The sequence below is a fragment of the Penicillium lagena genome, assembly GCF_028827675.1.
Source record: "Penicillium lagena strain IBT 129212 chromosome Unknown utg000006l_segment0_segment0, whole genome shotgun sequence".
NCBI classification, from domain to species: Eukaryota; Fungi; Ascomycota; class Eurotiomycetes; order Eurotiales; family Aspergillaceae; genus Penicillium; species Penicillium lagena.
The window spans coordinates 1,137,983-1,156,481 of NW_026623227.1; the positions used below are offsets into that span (position 1 = coordinate 1,137,983).

The 18,499-nt window shown below is 52.6% G+C and overlaps 9 protein-coding genes across 9 annotated transcripts; 5 read left to right on the forward strand and 4 right to left on the reverse strand.

The window, feature by feature from the left end:
• Positions 1 to 97: 97 nt before the first annotated feature.
• Positions 98 to 550, reverse strand: N7510_008604 (uncharacterized protein; the record flags this gene model as incomplete). The annotated part of the gene is made up of 1 exon (XM_056980529.1): positions 98 to 550. One exon carries the CDS (start codon positions 548 to 550, stop codon positions 98 to 100), a length of 453 nt encoding a protein of 150 aa, XP_056830738.1.
• A 721-nt stretch (positions 551 to 1,271) lies between these two features.
• Positions 1,272 to 2,915, forward strand: N7510_008605 (deubiquitination module subunit SGF73; the record flags this gene model as incomplete). The annotated part of the gene is made up of 3 exons (XM_056980530.1): positions 1,272 to 1,299; positions 1,388 to 1,501; positions 1,561 to 2,915. 3 exons carry the CDS (start codon positions 1,272 to 1,274, stop codon positions 2,913 to 2,915), a joined length of 1,497 nt encoding a protein of 498 aa, XP_056830739.1.
• Positions 2,916 to 3,480: 565 nt separating this feature from the next.
• On the forward strand, positions 3,481 to 4,713 carry N7510_008606 (mRNA guanylyltransferase; the record flags this gene model as incomplete). The annotated part of the gene is made up of 1 exon (XM_056980531.1): positions 3,481 to 4,713. One exon carries the CDS (start codon positions 3,481 to 3,483, stop codon positions 4,711 to 4,713), a length of 1,233 nt encoding a protein of 410 aa, XP_056830740.1.
• A 987-nt stretch (positions 4,714 to 5,700) lies between these two features.
• N7510_008607 (fungal specific transcription factor domain-containing protein) lies at positions 5,701 to 7,533 on the forward strand (the record flags this gene model as incomplete). The annotated part of the gene is made up of 3 exons (XM_056980532.1): positions 5,701 to 6,581; positions 6,633 to 7,280; positions 7,341 to 7,533. 3 exons carry the CDS (start codon positions 5,701 to 5,703, stop codon positions 7,531 to 7,533), a joined length of 1,722 nt encoding a protein of 573 aa, XP_056830741.1.
• A 99-nt stretch (positions 7,534 to 7,632) lies between these two features.
• N7510_008608 (uncharacterized protein) lies at positions 7,633 to 9,121 on the reverse strand (the record flags this gene model as incomplete). Its single annotated transcript, XM_056980533.1, has 3 exons — positions 7,633 to 7,965; positions 8,016 to 8,879; positions 8,939 to 9,121. 3 exons carry the CDS (start codon positions 9,119 to 9,121, stop codon positions 7,633 to 7,635), a joined length of 1,380 nt encoding a protein of 459 aa, XP_056830742.1.
• Positions 9,122 to 9,738: 617 nt separating this feature from the next.
• N7510_008609 (SDR family oxidoreductase) lies at positions 9,739 to 10,813 on the reverse strand (the record flags this gene model as incomplete). The annotated part of the gene is made up of 2 exons (XM_056980534.1): positions 9,739 to 10,506; positions 10,568 to 10,813. 2 exons carry the CDS (start codon positions 10,811 to 10,813, stop codon positions 9,739 to 9,741), a joined length of 1,014 nt encoding a protein of 337 aa, XP_056830743.1.
• A 574-nt stretch (positions 10,814 to 11,387) lies between these two features.
• On the forward strand, positions 11,388 to 13,252 carry N7510_008610 (sugar porter family MFS transporter; the record flags this gene model as incomplete). The annotated part of the gene is made up of 6 exons (XM_056980535.1): positions 11,388 to 11,461; positions 11,521 to 11,647; positions 11,702 to 12,510; positions 12,578 to 12,674; positions 12,722 to 12,938; positions 12,996 to 13,252. The coding sequence occupies 6 exons, from the start codon at positions 11,388 to 11,390 to the stop codon at positions 13,250 to 13,252; spliced, it is 1,581 nt and encodes a 526-aa protein (XP_056830744.1).
• A 506-nt stretch (positions 13,253 to 13,758) lies between these two features.
• N7510_008611 (dolichyl-diphosphooligosaccharide--protein glycotransferase subunit OST1) lies at positions 13,759 to 15,366 on the reverse strand (the record flags this gene model as incomplete). The annotated part of the gene is made up of 3 exons (XM_056980536.1): positions 13,759 to 13,884; positions 13,942 to 14,986; positions 15,038 to 15,366. The coding sequence occupies 3 exons, from the start codon at positions 15,364 to 15,366 to the stop codon at positions 13,759 to 13,761; spliced, it is 1,500 nt and encodes a 499-aa protein (XP_056830745.1).
• Positions 15,367 to 15,646: 280 nt separating this feature from the next.
• N7510_008612 (pseudouridine-5'-phosphate glycosidase/carbohydrate kinase family protein) lies at positions 15,647 to 18,358 on the forward strand (the record flags this gene model as incomplete). The annotated part of the gene is made up of 7 exons (XM_056980537.1): positions 15,647 to 15,830; positions 15,907 to 16,115; positions 16,174 to 16,273; positions 16,319 to 16,360; positions 16,413 to 16,643; positions 16,693 to 16,993; positions 17,056 to 18,358. 7 exons carry the CDS (start codon positions 15,647 to 15,649, stop codon positions 18,356 to 18,358), a joined length of 2,370 nt encoding a protein of 789 aa, XP_056830746.1.
• Positions 18,359 to 18,499: the final 141 nt, after the last annotated feature.

The following is an 18,499-nucleotide window of genomic DNA, read 5'->3' on the forward strand; positions in this document are numbered from 1 at the left end:
ATTAGCTACTTTGCAGTCGTCCTGGTACTATTCTCATTGACGGAAACCCATCTTCCCTGATGATGATCTTCCAACTCATGTCCCACCACGCCATACCCTAAACCAATAATCCAGCCAACACAGCACCCACCATAGCGATCTGCGTCGGCGCATTTATGGCAGCGCCATTGGTAGTAGTCGCGCTCGCCGGAGTGGTCTGAGACGGCGACGCACTAGCGGAAGTGGCTCCGCCCGATGCACTCGTTGTCGTCGCGCTAGAGACTTTGACCCCAGGGAAGAGTTCTCCACGGCATAGAGAAGGCAAGCCGGCAGCATACTGTGACTGGTCGGCCGTCGGGCACTGCTTGATGCATTTGATCATGGGGCTTGCGGCTGTAAAACTGGCACAGGTGCATTCAGCAAGCGCTTTGCCTGTTTCGCTGCCAGTGCACATCGAGATAGCTGGGTGGGAGGTCTCGCAAGTCTGCACACATTGGCTGGTTGCGGCCCAGACTGATGGGGTCGCGGCAAGGAGGCTGGCTGCGCCGAAGAGGAAGGTGGTAGCACGCATCTTGGTAAAGTTGAAGGATGTATAGAGGGATTGATAGTATATATCTGGCTGGCAAGGTAACCCGCACAAAAGACAGAAAGAACAGTTGAGAAGAAATCTACTAAAGGGGCATCCAGAGAACTCAAATACCTTCCCCTGCTTTATAGGATTTCTACGTTTTGCCCAAGTTTGGGGCCTAATTGGCTGTGATATTCGTGATAGTTCAGCTACTTGTATCCTTCCTCGTATTCGCACGGACCCTCGTTGGATCGTATACATATGCAGCCTGGACCCTAAAATATGGCTGGCAACTTTAGCCGATGCTTGCTAAGTAGCAAATTTGACGTGGCCGGAGACCTACCTTCAATGGGCATGGTTTGTGGAGGAATAATAATATAACCCCGGTCCTATATGCTCGCCGAGCGGATGGCACCCGCAAGTCACCGATCAGTATTTGTACCCCGGGAAGCCCAAATTGACTGAATTTTCGGGCCCCTATGAGGGTTTCTGCATGTCTTCAATAACCTCGAGCAATTACTTTATTCTTATTGATGTTTTCTTGTTGTGTGTACGATCACGTGATTAGACCACGTGACGAGATCCCAATGCGGAGCCCCAGCCCGACTTCCTCCATCACAACTCACATGAATCGCTTTCCCTCAGGAACCGACTGTCCCCTACTGAGAGAGAGCGCCAGAGGTTCCTCACTTGACTCCACCAGTTCCATTCCTTCGTGCTCACCATGGCTACGAACGGCGATGCAGGCCGAGGTGAGCGCCACCGACATCCGTCCTTGAACAATACCATAGATCAATGGCTTATCGATCCGGATCATCGCTGACTTCTATTGAGGAACAGGCTCTGGAAGCTTGGTCGATGCGTCGGGGTATAAGTTCTCTGAGAAAGATACCAAGCCCGGCAAGATCAAGGTGAAGAAGACGTCCAAGGCCTCGGCCAAGAAGAAAGCAGACGGTACGAGCTCGGCGTCACAAAATTCTGGACAAACTAATAATCTCCGAACGACACTCCAGATGCGAAAGATGGTCCGATCGACAACTCCCCAACAGACTCGCCTCTCCCCACTTTGGATGAGAAGTTGCTGGCCTCGTTCCCCACGGGCAAGCCGCGCGAGGAGGACCTTCTGGAGACAGTGATCTGCAAGCACTGCAAGCGACCCATCCTGAAGCAAGTTGCCCCAGCACACCTGCGCGACTGTTTGAAAGCGAAACAAGAGAAAGCGCGGAAGAAGAAAGAAGCCCGCGAAGCACGCGACCGCGAGAAGGCTGTGGGCAAGGATGGGGAGGACGACAAAGCCGACGCAGCCGATGACGCCATGAAAGGCCAGAAGAGCGCGAAGAAGAGCGCCGTCAAGGGCACGACCGAGGATGGCACGAAGAAAGGCAAGAAGCGCAAGGCCGATGCTGACGACGACAAGGACAGCAAGGAACCTAAGAAAAAGAAAAAGAAGGATGAGCCGAAGGCCAAGGCTGCTAAACCCAAAGGCCCCGTTGATGTCGAGAAACAGTGCGGTGTTACCCTCCCTAACGGAGCGCAGTGCGCTCGCTCTCTTACTTGCAAGAGCCATTCGATGGGCGCCAAGCGAGCGGTCCCTGGAAGATCGCTGCCGTATGACATGCTGCTTCAGCAGTATCAGAAGAAGAACCAGGCCCGACAGCAGAGTACGTCCCGTTCGTTTCGTTCTACACGCTTAAACCGTTTCTGCGCCATCCCCGTGGATATTCTCGTCCCATATATGGTCCCCGAAGAAATCCTCAGAATATCCTCTCTTGTGGCCCGCACATCTCGTTCAAAACCTGCTTCAAACCCTACCCCCAGGGTCCCCCTTGTTCTTCTCCTTCCACCCGCGCTTCCCGTGCCAAACCTAATATTCCGGAGGAATTTCCTGGAGATTGTCTTGTTGATCATCCAAAAAAGCAAAACACGAGAGCTGACATGTTTGATTTGTGTTACTACAGAGGCTGCTATCGATGCCAATGCCCCGCTGCAAGAAGATCTCGAAAACAACGGCCCGGTCGACTCCGATGAAGAGAGAGACTCAGTTATGGCCGCGATTACTCGTTCGGTACCCCAACCCTTGGTCACCCACCACCTGATCACCACGAAGAAAAAGTACAAGTATGTACGAGTCAAAGAGCAGATGCTGCACGCCATGGGCGGCCGTGGCGGCGGTCTCTTCTCAACAGACGACAGCCAACCCCTGCTGGGTGGGAATATCTTTCAATCCGTCGATACCAGCATGGCCTCTTCGTCGCCAATGATGCCCACCAGTGACGAACCCGGCCCTCTTCCTGCTACTGCCAGTGATATGAACAAGAAGGGCCCCGTCCAAGCTGCTCGCAAGACTCCGGTAGCGGCAGTATCATGAACACCTAGCAGGTGATGATTCACGACCTTTTCTCCTTTTTTCCCCCCTCTCTGCCTCTTCGGCAATGGCGTTTGAAGGCGCAACTTATATTGCCCTTTCTTTTTTTTTTCTCTTCTCTCCAAGTGTGGGAACAGGCTGGCTCTGTTGGATTTTGCACGGTGATATGATACCCCGCGGGCTGCTGGCGTGATACACTTTGATCGAGGGAAAGTAGATCGGAATGGACTTATTACCTCGTCAATAGTCACTTACTGTAAACCCCAAACTCAGTAACTACAGTAGTTGTCGATTACGTGATTCATGCCTGAGGCATCACACCATTCACCATTTCAACTCGGTCCGCCGATCTTGGGTCTTTCAAGCCCCGAATCACCATGAGAAGTGCAGGCCCGCCCTTCGTTGTCGCCGGGTGACCCTTACACTTGCAAAAGATCTGTTGTCATCTGTTGTCGCCTGTCCCGCAGCCTCTCCTCTGCGTGGGCAAGCTCCCTTTCGCCAGTATCGCATTGAGCGAGCTCCTCGTCCCCCCTCCTCTTCCCGAACATCACGCACCTTCTCTCAAACCATGTCCCACTCCGTTCCCGACCTGGATGCCATAGGCATCAAAGCCGAGCACCATCTGGCCGACAATTTTCGCCGCGAAGTCGCCAATCTGCTCGGCCGCAACAATACCAATTTCCCCGGCGCGCAACCCGTCAGCTTCTCAGCGCGACACCTCGAGGAGCTGCAGCAGGAAGACTACTATGTCTGTGAGAAGACGGATGGCATCCGGTGTCTCATGTACTTTGCCCGCGGGGACCCCGATTCCGAAATGCCTGAGATCCATTACCTGATTGACCGCAAAAACGACTACCGCTACGTTCCTGGTTTGCACTTCCCCATGCCGGACGATGAGACTTTTCGATCATTCCACGTTGACACTTTGGTGGACGGCGAGCTGGTCCTCGACTCGTACGAGGACGGGTCGCAGCAGCTCAAGTACCTGGTGTTTGACTGTCTGGTGCTCGACGGACAAAGCTTGATGCACCGCACGCTTGACAAGCGCCTGGCATACTTCAAAGTCAAGGTGCTGGAGCCTTACAATGCCATGTACAAAAAGTTTCCCGAGGAAAAACAGCACCGCGCCTTTGTCATCGAGGACAAGTTGACGCAATTCAGCTACGGCATTGAGATGATGTTCCGCGAGATCATTCCGAAAGTCAAGCGCATTCACGGGAACGACGGCCTCATCTTCACCTGTCGCAGCACGCCCTACCGAATCGGCACAGACGAGCACATCCTCAAGTGGAAACCTCCATCCGAGAACACGGTCGACTTCCGCATGCGCCTGGAGTTCCCTCTCCTAGAGCCCGACTCGGAAGATGAGGCCGACGGCATCACAGAGCCATACCCGGACTACGACGCGGTCCCCATCTGCCATTTATTCGTCATGCTCTCTTCCAACGAATACCGCCATTGGGACAAGATGTTCGTCACCGCGTCAGAGTGGGAGGATCTCAAAGCCATGAACATCCCGCTCGACGATACCATCGTCGAATGTTACAAGGACGAACAGGCTCGCTGGCGCTTCCACCGTCTTCGCGACGACAAAATGGATGCGAACCACATCTCCACGGTCGAGAAAGTACTCGAGAGTATCGAAGACCGCGTCACGGAGGAAGATCTCATCCGCCTTGCGCCGCTTATCAAGACAGCCTGGAAGAAACGACAGGCAACCCCGATCTCGGAAACTAAACCGCCCCGCGCCGCGCCACCTACTATGAATGGGAATGGCGTCAAGCGGAAATTCGAAGAGTGATCTTTTTTTTTTTTCCTTTTTGGGTTTCGTCGTGCAAGGAGTTAGGCGTTTGTTTGTTTTCACTCTCATAGCGTGGCTATGATTGAGGGAGGCGGGCAGGGGTTTCTTCTGCTACTCTATACAGGCACTTCCGGGGAGTTGGCATGGATCTGGAGGATTGGATGGAATATTGCCATTTATTATAATTCTTAACGATTTGTACTTTTATTCCTCTCTTTCACGGTAAATGCAAAGTACCAAATAGAGCGGGAATAATCGTGCTATAGTACCTTCGGTAGAAGACCAGCACTGCACAAGGCTGCTTATTACACCACAACACTAGGTAATGGTGAGTCGGGCGCCAAAACCAGCTACCTTGGACGCCATTTTCGGCGTCCTTGGTTATTTTAGACCACTCGCTCAATTTAATAAATTGCTACTCTGTAAATGTCCTGCAATCTGGCATGCAAGTAGCCGATATTGGGCGCTATGGTTTCCCCTTGACAGCCTACGTCCGTGATCGCCGAACCTGCTTTCATAGAGATCAGCAAATATAGCCTCATTAGCAAAAGACAGAAGTTGAGAAATTGCATAACGTTATGTTCGTCTCTGGGAATAAGTGAAGGTCTTAGGGTGGTCAGCCCTATGGAGACGAGAGACTAGGTGGATACAGGACTTCATCACCCCGCATTCCCGTCGACTCCCGTAACCCACAGGATTGGAATACTGGTGCTCTTCCATTGCAATTGAGCCAAGTGCGCAGGGCTCTATTTTCATTTAACCTGGGTGCTAGATCGTAAAGGTCTGCATGAGCATCTTTGGTCGTCATAATGAGCTTCAGCAGGAAACGAGTCGCCCTCGCTTGCACATTTTGTCGCAATCGGTAGGAAATGCTCGCCCAGATTACTTTTTCTCTGTCTTGGTGCTGAGCCTAAAGCAGCAAACGACGATGTGATGCCCAGAGACCTTCGTGTTCTTATTGTAAAGAATTGGAGGTGGAGTGTCACTATGATGATTCGCCGTCGCAAAGGTGTGTCGTTAGCCATTTCTCAAAGGAAGCTGTCTGACGGGGTTAGGATCGACACTACTGGCGGCACGAAAGAGATTTTGGGACGTCTGCATGAGATTGAGGTCACGCTCAAGGCTTTGTTTGACCAGCTTTCAACCATAACCGCATCATCCCATGCCGGGCAGGTGCCTACTGAGACCTCTCCACCGCCGCACTCACTGGCCTCTCTGCCAGAGCACCACTCATGGACATTCCCAGTGCTCGGGGTTCAACCAAATTCCCCAGACCTGCCACCCATGACAATTCCGGTTAAACACAAAACCTCCTCTAGCTATTTGCTAAGTCTACCGCCGGTCAAGTCCTTGATCGGAGAATACCCACCCGACTTATTTTTCCGCTTGGAGTCAAAGAATCCACTCCCCCAGGGTCTGTCATTCGATAAGTGGCAACCTCCACAATCATCTATTGAAATCTCAAGAGATCTCGCCTCGGAGCTAGTCTCCATTTTTTTCTCCTCGGTCCATCAGAATCACCCGATCCTGGACCCCGACGAGTTTCGGGACATCTATACCAGATTTGCAGATATTGGTCCTGATACGAGTATTGAGTCCGCATTATGTATGGTTGTTCTAGCCCTCGGAGCTGTCGCAGCCTCACCAGCAGACTCATATAATTTTGACACTGCACCTGCGGGCGTGGATTATATGCAGCACGCCATGCACACGCTCCTCTACCAGTCATCATGGTCTTTCTCATCTAGCCTACTGCTACCACAAGCGCTTGTTTTGGCAAGCATTTACTTCGCCTACATAGTGCGCCCTCTCCAGAGCTGGCGACTTATCTACTCCGCCACAACCATTCTCCAATTTAAACTCTCAGGGTATGGAACCCCCAAAGCCACAGAGCAAAATGATTTCTGACACCATGGTAGAATCGATGGTCATGATGAGGGGCCCAAGTGGCGAGAGAGCCTGACTCGCCTATTTTGGTCATGCTTTTTGATTGAATGCGACCGACTCGCTGAGCTCGAGCTTCCAAGGAGTGGATTGCAGCAGCTGACAGACGAAATAAGTCTTCCAGAGTGCACAAATCTTGGAATGATGCAGGCAACCTGCTATCTGGCCGAGATTTCGATTCGAAGGTTATTAAATCGCATTCATGGATCGCTCTATCCCCGCAAGAAACACGTATTGACTTTATCCTCTACATCACTGATGGCGCCGGATGACTTCTCTATTGATGATGTCTCATCCATGAGCGCTGTATGTGATGAATTGCACTCCCAGCTCGAACTGTGGCATTCGTCAATACCGGAAACCTTCCGCCCGAATCTAAATATCGGAACCAATATACCAGAACTCGATGATCGTCGAGAAATCCTACGGACTCGGTACTTTGCAGCGCGCCATATTATCTACAGACCTTTCGTTCTCTATATTGTCACCCACCGGATGAGCCACGTATCCGACTCCATGATTGCAAAAGCTAGCATCTGCATCGAGAGCTGTCGGTCGTACATCCACAGCGCGACGCAACTCTTGGCAAAGCCAAGTCAGTACACGTGGACATTCTCTCTGTCGTATGTGATGTGTAATTCTAATATAATATTGACTGCGTTATTCTGACCATATTGATACAGATCTCTCGGTGCCGTTGTTGTTCTCACACTGGCCTCATTAAATCCCGTCTTACGAGACCTGGTTCCCGATATCGACGAACTCCAAACCCTCGTTCTGAACCGTATTCGGCCATGGGCATTCTCCAGTCTAGAGGCTGTGGTCGCTATCTTGGAGGACATGCAAAAGAAGCAGAGACTATTGTCCCGTGCTTAGGATGTTGAGACTAGCCGTCTGACCGGCGAGGCATTGAAGAGGGACATGGGTGACCATCGAAGTATCATCTTCAGTTAACCGGTCTGTGACACAGTAAATCTATAACTCTCCACCAGTGGGCTGAGCAATTATCTCCAGCCCGACATCGCTCTCCCAGAAGCTTCCCGTCGGATAAGTATACTTCTCCAACGCCAAGTCGGTATAGCCTGTTGAGTAGCCTGGGGCAAGTGGGGTGACATAGTGTGCGTTCTCAACCTTCGAAGGATGACGGAGATTTTCCCGATGACTGTCGGCATTTTCGAGCATCGACCTCCGCCCACTAATGGCGACGTAGTCGATCGTGCTCAGGTGTGAGGTCAGTTCCGTTAGACCCATGGCACCATTATGGGGCACACAGGGAACATCGAATTTAAGCGCCATGAGCATAACAGCCTATAAAAATAGTGAGACCAGTGTCAAAAATCAGCATAATGAGGACTTACAAGACACTCGTTGACACTGCCAAGTCGGACTGCATCAATTTGACAAACGTCAGTCGCTTCCGCTTGCAGCAGTTGTTTGAAGGTGACCCGGTTCTGCGCCGCCTCGCCAGTCGCAACGCCGACGCCATACGGCTTCAGTGCTTTGCGGATCGCTGCATGCCCCAAAACATCGTCAGGATTGGTGGGTTCCTCGATGAAAACTGGCTCGAATTCAACCAGGTGCTTCATGTATTCGATTGCCTCAGGCACACTCCAGACCTGGTTTGCATCGAGCATGATCTTATATCCCTGATCATACCCGAGGATCTCTCGGACCGCAGACAGCCTTTCCCGGTCGACTTCGATGTTTGTTCCAACTTTGAACTTGAATGTGTCGTATCCGGCAGCGACGGTGTCTCGGAGGACCTCTTTCATCCGGTCTCCAGAGAAAGCCAGCCAGCCAGGAGAGGTAGTATAGGCAGGGACCGCTCGGTTTTCAAGGGCTTCCTGAAGGCGAGCCACTTTGCCCTTCTGCGTTTTGTTGAGCATCGCAATACTTTCCTCTGGCGTGATAACATCGGTGATGTACCGAAAGTCAATACATCTAACGACCTCCTCGGGACTCATGTCACACACAATTTTCCAAACAGGCTTGCCGAGGATTTTGCCCCAAAGGTCCCAGACCGCATTCAATACCCCAGCTACTGCTAAATGGGTGACGCTCTTCTCCGGACCAATCCAGCGGTACTGCGAGTCGGAGACCATGTATCTCCATGTCTTCCCCATATCGCGAGTAAGCACATGCATCGTCTTTCCAACGACTCGTTTTGCGAAGATTTCCAGCGCCATACAAATCAGCTCGCTGCCTCGGCCATTACTGAATGCCTAAGATAGGTTCGCGTTAATGTCTGTTGCAAGCATTGCTAGCAAAGCCTCAAGCTTACAATACCCTCGCCCACCAGATCTTTCTGATTTGTCTTCAGCCGAATGTAAGGATGCGAGCCGTTGGTGCCAACATGCATGGCATCCGAGCCGACGCCGTCCAAGCTTGTAGGAAATCGCAGGTCGACGATCTCAAAAGAGGTGACCGTGACATCATGTTCCGTGACTGGAAGATGGGATCCCATGGTGATAGACCGTAAGAGGAATTGAATCGACGAAACCTTTGTCAACGAATAGGATCACAAACGAATCGCATATAAGTAGGAGAGGAGAGGACACAAGAAATAGGGAAAAAGGCGCAAAATATTGAGGGCAAGCTCTCCGTGCATATAAGATATCTTTGTGATTAAATTTGCAATGCCAATTCAATTTCGGAGAAACGCCGATTGCATCGTAGATACAGAAACGCGGAGAAGCTCTGCGACCCCACATGGACAGGTTGGTGGAGCTGCCGCCTCCCCCCGCTGGATAACCATTTGAGGACTTTAGAAGGATGGTGGAGCACTTCACGTCGCTTGGACGGCAAGACCATCGAATTGAACGATATAGGTCTTCGGGCGGAGATGCAATGCATCAGCAACCGTAAGGTTAGTTTCGGTGAAATGAAAGCCTGGCCCGCTGCTGTACTTTCCCGTTGCTAGAAAGCCGCCTGATACCTGGCGATAGAAAAAGCCATGAAACACTATATGCGCATTTGCCTACGCTCATACGGTCAAGAATATAGAAGGTGGAGGTACTTAAGCCGTCCTTTTCTGTTTTGGGTAATCTATCAAGTTAATGTGACGTGTAGTGTAGGTATTCGTCACTGAGAGGACATTGTGCTTAACGCAATGGCTTGTGCTACAAGGTCCTTCACGGTATCTCGGAAAGAGTGATACTCATACCCCAATTCCTTCGCGACAGTCTGTCCATCCAAGCCGCACGAGTCATCAATTGTTTGCTCCTCTTGTGACACCGTGCCGTTCAAATGCGGAAACTCCTCCCTCATGATCTTTGCAGCCAGACCATAAGAAAATCGCTCTGGAGATGATGGCACATATCGTTTGCCACCTACCTCACTGCGAAGTAACGACTCCACATGTGCAGTAGCAAGGTCGCGGACGTCGATCCAGAAGGGGACTCGGGAAATAGGAAGAGGGTTCGTTCCCTCGGCAATCTTCCACAGCATCGCATTGGATTCATTGAGATCCTTCACGTTGGAGACAGGGTGCACTATCGGCCCGAAGGTCATTGGCGGGCACAGTGCGACGAGGTCAAAATTTGGACTGTGTTCGTCGATATATTTCCAGGCCTCGAGTTCCGCGAACTTCTTCGAGCCACGATACGCGATGACGGCGTTTGTTGCTGGATCCACCGATTCTTCGTATGTGAGGGGGTTCCAGTCCGCCCCGGTGTAGGTGAAGTAAGGCGGACCCTTTCGATTTATATCGATAACGGACGCAAACGAAGAAGTAAGGACGATGCGAGTTATCTGGGGGTTGGTGCTAGCAGCATCGAGAACCGCACGTACACCGTTGATGGCAGGGATAACGAGCTCTCGCTCGTTGTTGACTGTGTTGTAGGTGAATGGCTACACGAGAACAGAAGGTCAGATAACTTGTAAGCTGTTGAGGCTAAAGAGGCACCCTTACACTGGCCGTGTGAATCACCCCGTCTACTCCCCTGACGGCTTCCACGAGACCCCCAGGATTTTCAAAATCGGCAATCTGAACGAATTCGAGCATTCCTTTATACTGCGGGCGCTTCTTTAGCATCGCATCGCCTTTTTCCAGTGAACGCGTGGCTCCCCGCACGCGCAGGCCGCGAGCAAGCAGCGCATCGACTATGTGGGCGCCGATGAAGCCAGTTGCGCCTGTCACCAGAACGAATTTCGGCATTTTGTTATGATTTGAGTTGAATGACAATTGGTCAGTAGGCCCTGGGGAGATGCTGCAAGAAAAAGAAGAGAAAGCCCGTCTGAGCGGTGTCTAAGACCCTTCTGGGTCACGTCGCAGACTATTCCCCCATCATTCCCCCCCCATCTCCGCGTGTCTGGAGGTGGAGCTGCCGCTTCCCCCCGTCCGAACCCCATATCCCAACCCCCACGAGGAATAGGAACACCCCGGATTTCCACCTCTACCTCTGCGTCTGTAGGTCACCGGGTTTGTCCTTCCGGGTCATTTAACTTTGAATTAGAGCTAATCCTGCGGGGAGAAAACCAGACGGGGGTCGCGCAACGCCCCAAGCCATAGGCCACGAATACGCGGACCTCGGAAGCAACGCGAATATTTAATCTCGCAAGGGCCTCGTGGGTTGATCTCCGCCATTCTTGAGATGACCGGCACTTTTTGAAAACCTTTGAGAGATCCGTTGTCTCGATAGGATCAGCATTCCGGCAGTCAACGACCGACCTGTCTTCCCAAGACCCCAAAACGTTGATCCTGGAATCAAGTACAGATAAGATCAATCAAAATGCCGAAAGCAAATCTTTCGGACCGGCTCAGTGGGACATGGCTTATCACTGTCATCACGATAGCAAACGCTTGGTGTGTTGACGCTTAGAACTTCCGAGGAAGGTCGAAGAGATGGCTAATTTGTAGAGCAGCTCAATGGCATGGTTTGGCTACGACCAGGGAGTGTTTTCTGGAGTGCTCATCTCAGCCGATTTTCAAAAGCATTTCCCTCAAACCAAGAATTCCAACATCTCCGGAATTACTTCGAGCTGCTTCTCTGTAAGTTTCCAATTCTCTCTGGAGTACTGTCCAATCTCTCATACTGGAATCCAGCTTGGTGCCTTTTTTGGCGCTATTTTTGCCTTCACACTAGGTGATAAGCTTGGTCGCAAGAAGACGATTGCTCTCGGACTAGTCTGCAACACGGTTGGCGCAATTCTGCAGGTCGTCTCGTGGGCTTTTCCTCAACTGATTGTCGGTCGCGTCGTCAACGGATTTGGCATGGGCATGACTTCTTCCACATGCCCTGTTTACCAGGCTGAGTGTTCGAAGCCTCGGGTACGTGGTAAGCTTGTCGCACTGGGCTCTCTTTCTAACACGGCTGCTTTTTGCCTCGCCAATTGGATGAACTTTGGCCTGTATTTCCAGGGCCAAGCGCTTCAGTGGAGATTTCCGCTCGGCTTTCAGCTCATATTCCCCGTAATAGTTACTTTGGCACTCCTTTTCATTCCTGAATCCCCCAGATGGCTGCTACTCCAGGATCGCCATGACGAGGCGCTGCAGGTTATTGCCAGATTGGAGGGCAAAAGCAACAGTCCTCACGATCCCGATGTCACAGCTCAGTTCCTATCTATCCAATCAGCGCTGGAGGTTGAGCGCAAAGATTGCGTGCCCACTATGGATGTGTTGATGTGTCGCGACAAGACGCAGAACCTTCGCCGGCTGCTATTATCTTGCGGTACTCAGTTCATGCAGCAGTTCAGTGGAGTGAATGCCCTGGGATACTACCTTCCCACCCTGCTTCAGGAGAGTGTCGGGCTAGGAGAAGAGGAGAGTCGTCTTCTTACTGCGGTCAACGGAACCACTTACCTCTTCGCTGCATTCTGCTGTCTGCTGATCATTGATCGCTTTGGTCGTCGCAAGTAAGTTGTTCGATGATCTTAGTCTTCCCACAACAGTACTTTTTTATTATGCTAACTCACTTTTAAGGCTCATGCTCTATGGGTCTTTGACTATGGGAGCGTGCTACTTGGTTGCAGCTATCTGCCTCAAGACTGGCGAGAGCGACCCTTCACGTAAACAGCTGGTACGTCATCCTTGTCCGCAATGCTTTCTCGCAACTGATGAACCTAGATGGGGCAAGTGACAACGTCAATGTTTTTCCTGTATTACTTCTTCTACGGAACAAGCTATGCCAAGGTTCCGTGGGTATACAACTCGGAAGTGAATTCGCTTGGCTGGCGGACTCGAGGTGCTGCCGCAGCAACCGCAACCAACTGGATGGGTGGCTTTATCGTCACTCAGTTCACCAGCGTTGGCGTTAACAATCTTCACTGGCGGTTCTATTTGAGTAAGCTACTTTAGCACTTTCTACCTACCTCAGCCACTGCTAACTCATAGATTCTAGTTTTTGCAATCATCGCGTGGTGTTTTTTCCCAATAGTCTTTCTTTTCTATCCTGAGACCTCGCGACGTACACTGGAGGATATGGATGAAATTTTCATCCAGAATCCGTCTTTCATTGTGTGTGGCAAACGGGAACTGACACAGCGCGAGCGACCACAGGCTTTCATCGACGCAGAAGGGGACCGAATTGTAGAGAACACGGAGATGGGAAGGGAGATAATGAAGCGTGCAACGGCTACTCACCATGAGCGAGTTTAGTATGAACTAGACAAGTCTCGAAGGCTATTTTCTCAAAGTGAAAGTTTTACTATATTGTCAATAAATGATCGTAGATTGAACGCTATGGCTCGACCACGGGTTCCGACGAGCCAGTTGAACGATATGTAGTCATATAGGAAACGCCTAAATCAGCCGCGATTTTCGTAGGCGATTGCCATGGATCAAAGGCATATGTAATTGTAGACCGAGTTAAAACACAAAGTTCAGCATTAGTTTTTCGATTTCCACTTATTTCGGTCTCAAACTAATGCGTGGTTGTTGAGTAAATTAGGGGGGAAATAGGGGACGTCGTATACGCGCTGAACTTAGGGCGGTGTAACCAGACTAAAATGACAGGTTGGGTGTTAGGGTTGGTATAAACATCTACAAAGTAAACTATTGCAAATCCCAGAGGTGATGGGTTGATTTCTCGCACAATGCAGGAAATTGTACAACTAAACAAACAGAAAAACAAATGTTTCATTCATCCCAATGCTGCAAGCAGTTTAGCGCTTCTTGATGCTGATGTCAATCTTTCCGATCAACCACGCCGCGACAAAGAGCGACAGCACACCCGCGAACATCGTGGCCGGCTTACGCAGGGAGTCTACCAGCGAGTGCTCGTAGGTAACCTATAATTTCACTTCATTAGCATCTGCTTCTTTCAATATTGAACATTCATTACATACCACGAGCTGCGCGTTGCGCGCTTCATCGGTTAGACTGTCAACCTCCAGAGTCAGCGTGGTGCGACCCAGCGTGTCCATATAAGTCTTGAGCGAGGACAAATGCGAGGCAATGTGGTTTGCGCCAGGAAGACCGTTGCTGGAAGCACCATCAACAGTCTGGAAACGGACATTGTGTGCACCCTCGGGGAGAACCACACGCACGACCACGCGCTCATACTGCACGCCCTCCGGTACCTTGGGCCCCTCGAGGAACGGCACCTTGAGCACGTACGAGTCAGAGCCACTGACAGCACGGCGCAGGTACCGCGTCAGATCCTGGTTCCAGCCCACGCGGAAGCTGTAGTTCCAGCCACCGAAGATCGGGTACCGGGGCTTCAGCTCCAAGTGTGCGGGGGTCTTGGCCGTGCCGGGACGGAAGCGACTAGTCGAGACGTTGCCAATATCATCGGTGAAGTACGGGTCGACCGAGCCTGGTTGCAGCGGGTACACGATCTCGCGCACCGCGGACGAGGGCAGTTTCTGGTAGTTGGCGAGCGTCCACTCGACGCGCGAGAAGTGATTGATCAGCTGCGACGCGTTGTTCCGCAGCCAGTATCGCTCCTCTGTTGCCAGGTTACCGCCCCAGTGCGACACTTCCAGGTCGCGTTCCAGAAGGTGGGCGGTGATCACCGGGTGGGTGAACTCATACCGCACGGTAATCGGGTGCTCGGTGCCGGGGGCCACCTTGGCGGTGTTGTAGGGTCCGTATGTGTAGGTCGCGCCCTTACGTTCGGGATCCTCGCCTGAACCAGACTTGATGCCGGAAGTGGTTGTGTAGTCGGGTACCTGGGTGTTGGGGAACTTCAGTTTGGTCTTTTGCGTGACGGTCTGGTAGGCTGAAGGCACATAGGCTGAGAAGGTGTAGCTCAGGTACTGCTGGTCGGCCTGGTTGATGGTCGCCGGACGCGGGTGGACAGAAGACAGAATTGAGTACGAGATTCCCAGAGTGATTTCGGCCTTCGGCGCCAGGGGCTCAGAGAGGTGTACCACGAAGTATTGGTTGCCGCTGTTGAATTTGTTGGTCAATTGGTCATCTGCTGGGATAATTGACACTTACCTGGACGGATCAACCTCCGTGGCATCTACCTCGAAGCGGCCCTTTTCTGGGGCTTTCTTGTCCCGGACCTCGAAACCTCCAACGCGACCAAACACCTGTGACGGGAAAGGGATGTAGTAATCGCTCTGCGGCTGCTTGTCGGTATTCTCCACGACAACATTGATAGTCTCCCGCACGTAAGCCTTCTCCAGGTTGGTGTTGCGCACGAGGTTGGTGTTCTTGAAGACCTGCGGCACCTTGAAGTCGGCCGGCAGCTCCACGCGAGACGGGTTGGCGGCAATGCACAGGCTGGGTGCAAGCAGCCCGAGCAAGGCAGAGTATAGCCTCATTGTGTGAGGCTGGAGAACAGGCAATTGTTCTCCGAAATAGCAAAGTTGGCGTGGGGGTGATGCAATTGATGGAGGCCACGAAGCTGATGAGGTGTCCCCATACAACTTGCTACGGCACGCGTGGCGGCCATACTACGCAGTCCGCTTATCGCGATAACGGCAGCTCTTCTACTGCTTCCCTTCTTTCTGCTGTACACACAGCCACACACAACTGGGCCATAGGGGTGTGGTTCTGCTAGCTGCCTGGTATTTATTACTTCCTGGTATATCCTCCCTCACAATGGTTTTCTGGCGGGCTGCAGCACGCCCCAGCTGTCTCCGAGCTGCAGCATCACGACCATCGCGTCTGCGCACCTACCATGAGCTGGCCCAGAGCAGGTTCCTGCAGGTCTCAGAAGAAGTCCGCGATGCAGTAGCTACGGGAAAACCGGTCGTTGCCCTTGAGACGACAATTTACACACACGGTAAGTGTCTCTCGGTTCAATTTCAGGCGAAACAGCCCCCTCCATCCAAATGCGGGGAAGGCTAATTCGGGCATAGGGTTTCCTTACCCGGACAACGTGGCGCTTGCGTCGCTATTGGAGTCCGTCGTTCGACTGAATGGCGGTGTTCCGGCGACTGTGGGCATTTTGGGAGGTGTTGCGCGGGTTGGCCTGACTGCGGACGAGCTGATCGAGCTGGCCGCGACGGCGGAAACGAAGAGCGCATTGAAAGTGTCTCGTCGTGACCTAGGATACATCTGTGGTCTGGTGGGTTATATGGGCTATACTAAGGAATGATAAGAGTGTATTAGCTGACGTGGGGCAGGGAATGGCTGGAAAACGCATCCATGGCGGTACGACCATTTCTGGCACGATGGTGCTGTCGCATCTTGCCGGTATCAAGATCTTTGGCACTGGCGGCTTAGGTATGTTGGTGATGACTCGCACGAATTTTCTCTGACTGTCTATAGGCGGTGTTCATCGTGGAGGTGAGACGTCCATGGATGTATCTGGTAAGGAGCCCGTAGACACCAACAAATTCCTGCTGCTAATGGCTTTCTTCAGCCGACCTGACTGAGCTGGGACGCACCCCCGTGACGGTCATCAGCTCAGGATGCAAGAGCTTTTTGGATATCCCGCGGACTCTTGAGTATCTCGAGACGGAGGGAGTTTGCGTCGGCACGTTTGCAGATGGCAGAGAGGGCCCCGTCGACTTCCCTGGTTTCTTCACGCGTGAGAGTGGAGTGCGTAGTCCTCGGGTCATTCAAGATGAAGCAGAAGCGGCTGCCATCGTTTGTAAGTGTGTTGGCGTTTTCTCGATATCTTCGTGTTAACTCGGATGCAGATGCCCAGTCAAAATTGCCGGTATCCTCTGGGATTCACTTTGCCAACCCTGTCCCGTTGGAATACTCCGTGCCGAAGGCCGATATGGATCGCATCATTGAAGAAGCCCTCCGGCTTGCCGATGCAGAGGGCTATCGTGGCAGTGACAATACCCCCTTTGTCCTGGCCAAGATCAAGGAATTGAGCGGTGGCAGCAGCTTACCAGCTAATCGTGCCTTGGTGGAGTCGAACGTCAAGCGTGCAACCAAGGTGGCCGTGGAGTTGGCGAAACTAGAACAGTCGGACCGAAGCGCAGGGGTCCGGTGAGTGGCGGTCAGATATGTCAAATAGAATCAAATGCTAAGTTCGGAGTTCTTCTACATAGGCACATGCCAGCTGTTTCGGGTGTTACTCAAGCAGCAGAAAAGAAACCAGAAATCCCAACTACCCCTCATGAACCGGTTGCCAGAACAGATATCCTGGTCGCAGGCTCCCTCGCCATCGACCTTTCCTGTGACTACACCCCGTTCGGCGACGAGCGTGCCCAAGTGGCGCCTTTACCGCACACATCCAACCCAGCCGCCATCGGGCAAAGCCTGGGAGGCGTAGGCCACAACGTCGCCTTGGCTGCCAACTATATCGGTGGTAATGTGCTCTTCTGCAGCGTCGTCGCCGACGACCTCAGCGGTCGCGCCGCGCTCTCTGCCCTCGAAAAGGAAGGTCTTAGTACAGCAGGCATCCAGGTCCTTCCCGCCACACCTGGCACACGCACAGCCCAATACATAGCCGTCAACGACGCCAACAAAGAGTTGCTAGTCGCCATGGCCGACATGGGCATTTTCGAGTTCCCAGAGAATCAGCTTGATTTTGACGGCTTCTGGGAGCCCCTGCTGCAGCGCACTCAGCCGCGCTGGGTCGTCGTCGACGCAAACTGGCGGGCCGAACTGCTGGCTAAATGGACCACGCTAGCCCGCAAGTACGGCGCCCGCGTAGCCTTTGAGCCCGTGGCCAACGCCAAATCCAGGCGTTTGTTTGGAAGAGATTCCAGCGGCGCCGGTGCTACTATCGGCCCTGAGCACACACTGCCCAACCACGCCATCAGCCTCGCCTGTCCGAACCGCCTCGAGCTCGCGGCCATGCACGGTGCTGCTCGAGATGCTTCCCTGTTTGACTCCCCGGGCTGGTGGCGCCTCATCGATGCAATGGGTCTATCACCGGCTGGCTCGCGGGATCGTCTCGTCGCTTTGACCTCCCCTGCTCTCGTTGATGAAGGCCTCCCCCAGCAATCTCTCCAGCTTCTCCCGTTTATTCCTTGCATTCTCACCAAGCTCGGCTCGGCCGGCGCTTTCCTCACTCAGCTTCTTCCCCCCGGTGATGCCCGACTTACGGACCCGGATGCTGCATCGTATATCCTGGCGCGCACCTCGCCTTCGGCAGACGTTCCCTTCGGCGGTGTGTACATGCGCCTGTTCCCGCCCGAGGCTGTTATCCAGCCCTCGGATGTCGTCAGCGTCAATGGCGCAGGCGATACCCTGCTGGGTGTTTTGATTGCTGGTCTCGCGAGGAGTGAGTCCGCTCGAGTTGAGGACATCCTCCCCGTGGCCCAAGAGGCGAGCCGGAGGACGTTGGCGAGCCCTGGCGGTGTGAGTGCTGATTTGGTTGGGCTGCGCACATCGCTGGTGCAATAGAACAGAACCGAGCACTATGGCGTTTTTGATCTACTAGCACTTCTTGTATAACATAAAACTTGCATCATTATACATAGTCCATTACAGTCCATTCATCCTGGGCACCAAACTCCTATCCAACAATCCAACCTGCACAAGCAC